Source organism: Branchiostoma floridae, chromosome 3 (assembly GCF_000003815.2).
Source record: "Branchiostoma floridae strain S238N-H82 chromosome 3, Bfl_VNyyK, whole genome shotgun sequence".
Classification (NCBI taxonomy): Eukaryota; Metazoa; Chordata; class Leptocardii; order Amphioxiformes; family Branchiostomatidae; genus Branchiostoma; species Branchiostoma floridae.
In genome coordinates this window covers 11917205-11919652 of record NC_049981.1, presented here as the reverse complement: position 1 = coordinate 11919652, position 2448 = coordinate 11917205, and the positions used below count along the sequence as shown (strand labels likewise).

Sequence of the window (2448 nt, the reverse complement as noted above, 5' to 3'; positions counted from 1 at the left end):
TTTCAGTAATTACCATGACCTCATATGTTCGCCCAACAATGACACGAGTAAGACTTGATGAGCGTTTGACTTTATGTTTCATTTCATCACACTATATCTCTTTTACTATCATTTTTTTCGGTGTACATGTCAACATTCGGTCGACATTGATCATGGTGGTAAAATTAACCTGACAGTTTCGGCTAAGGTCCTCTGCTATAGCTATTTTTGAAATGAAAGGAACAGGAACAATGACTAAAGGCCACAGGGCGGAGTCTTAAAAATAACTCCGAACGCACAATACCAACAACTTACCCCCACAAAAAGATTCAGTAATTCATTTCTCTATCAAGCTATCCGGCTGTACAATGAGCCAAATGGCTGACGTTCTTGTACTGTGGCTTAATCGGTAATTGTACGTGTATATCATCTTTATCCGAGGTGTGCCCGCATGTATATACTTGAATTCAGTTTGATTTGATATGCACTGATGTAATTTGTGTACTATACATCCACAATTCAGAGGACATACTCTAAACATTGTATATTGTTGAATTGAAAGAACAAATAATTCATTAGACATTTCGTCTTGTGGTGTTATATAGTACTTAATGTTTTGTTATTATATGACTGCCCCACATAATGGCACCAACTGCCAGTCGTCCAATGTTAGCTTATTTCATTGCTTGCAGTTCTGTACAAAAACAATAGCCGGCGCTGCTAGACTGTAATGATTTCATCAGGCATACTTATTGAGTTTGTAGGGGTGTGGATTTAAACGGCAATGACATTTAATCTTAGGATTGAAAGAAAGATTATGACAAAATCAAAGTTATTAAGCTCTAAATCTACGAAATTATCTACGAGGCAAATAATTTCACTCACGTTAAAGCTACGCCTTTCCGTTAAAGATCTACTCACATATTTTGGTACAGCCCAATGTGGGTTCATGACCCAGCAGTTCGTGGGATTCCGTCTATGTGGACATTGGACAAGTTTCTCACGACTTGAACACGATTTGTGTGCCAGCCTTGCGTTTCAGGTAGCCTTAACTTGCGATTTGAGTTATCTCAAAGTTACTCTGTCTTTCAAGTTGAGTACCTCTGAACATAACATGTATCTCAAAGAAGGTTTATAGGCAAAACTTCCTTGGTATTTTTTTAGGTACCCAGTGTGTGGGGAGAGGGCGTGTATACTTGCTTTGGGTCACTTGGGTCGTTGGTACTATTTACAGTTAGCAAATCATCCTGTCTGTGTTTTTTCAGTTTGTCTGGACACGTGCCACAGTGTGAAGTGGCATCCTCAGTGTTAAGTCTTTGCAAGAGACTGATTATGTCCAGTTCATCGATGCTACACTTGCTGCGATTGGTCGAACAAGACCACATCCACATCACTGATGCCAACCATGTTGAGCAGGTCCTGTCCAACCTCGTGGCAGCAGGGAAGCAGAAGTTGCGTGTCATCAGCGATTTCGACCAGACTCTCAGCCGGTACGCAGTGGACGGTGTGAGGTGTCCGATGAGTCATGACGTCATCGCTCAGTCCAGCCTTATGTCTGAACAAACCCGGGTGAAGGTGAAAAAGGTGGTGGATTATTATTACCCAAAAGAGATCTCCCTAACCATCCCTATGTCAGAGAAGGTTCAGCTGATGGTGGATTACTGGACTCAAATCCACGACATCTTCCTGGCCTCTGATCTGAACCAACAGGACATCTCATCCACCATACACAGTAACAGCCCACCCCTACGGGAAGGCTACGACGCTTTCATGAGCGCGCTTCACCAACACGACATCCCGCTGCTCGTGTTTTCGGCCGGGCTCGGAGACGTCATCCAAGAGATGTTTGCCAAGTACAGCGTCGTGTATCCAAACTGCCGCGTCGTCTCGAATTTCATGAAGTTTGACGACGCAGGGAAGCTTGTCGGCTTCCATGATCCATTGATCCACATCTTCAACAAGAACAAGAGCGTGCTGCCAGACGAGAGCTACTTCACTGAGCAACGCAAGCGCACAAATGTCATTCTTCTCGGAGATTCACCGGGAGATCTACAAATGGCAGACGGCGTGCCAAATGTAGAGAACGTGTTGAAGATAGGGTACCTGAACGCCCATCTGGAGAGACTGGACCTGTTCACAGAGCTGTATGACATTGTGCTTGTTGAGGATGAAACCATGGATGTGGTGAACTCAATACTGCAGAAGATCATAGATCCTTCCTGCTAAGAAAATGGTGCAATCTTTATGGTTTTACATATTAACTAAAATGATTTTTCACTTTTGGAAATAAGACATTTTTGTACTCATACATGTATGCTTATATTATATACAAGAAATATGTATGACAATTTCAGTCAAGGCCATGTCTTGATATAGAGGTCCCATTTTCACAAGCTTGGTTTGTCTATTGCGACAGAACATTATGTCAAATTAGATTGTACTACCAGTTGTGCCAAAAATTGACCCTAC

The 2448-nt window shown here is 42.5% G+C and overlaps 1 protein-coding gene across 1 annotated transcript; it reads left to right on the top strand.

Moving 5' to 3' along the window:
- The first annotated feature begins 887 nt into the window (after nt 1-887).
- LOC118412504 (cytosolic 5'-nucleotidase 3-like) lies at nt 888-2397 on the top strand. The gene is made up of 2 exons (XM_035815391.1): nt 888-1021; nt 1245-2397. Exon 2 carries the CDS (start codon nt 1312-1314, stop codon nt 2203-2205), a length of 894 nt encoding a protein of 297 aa, XP_035671284.1. The 5' UTR covers nt 888-1021; nt 1245-1311; the 3' UTR covers nt 2206-2397.
- The last annotated feature ends 51 nt before the right edge of the window (nt 2398-2448 follow it).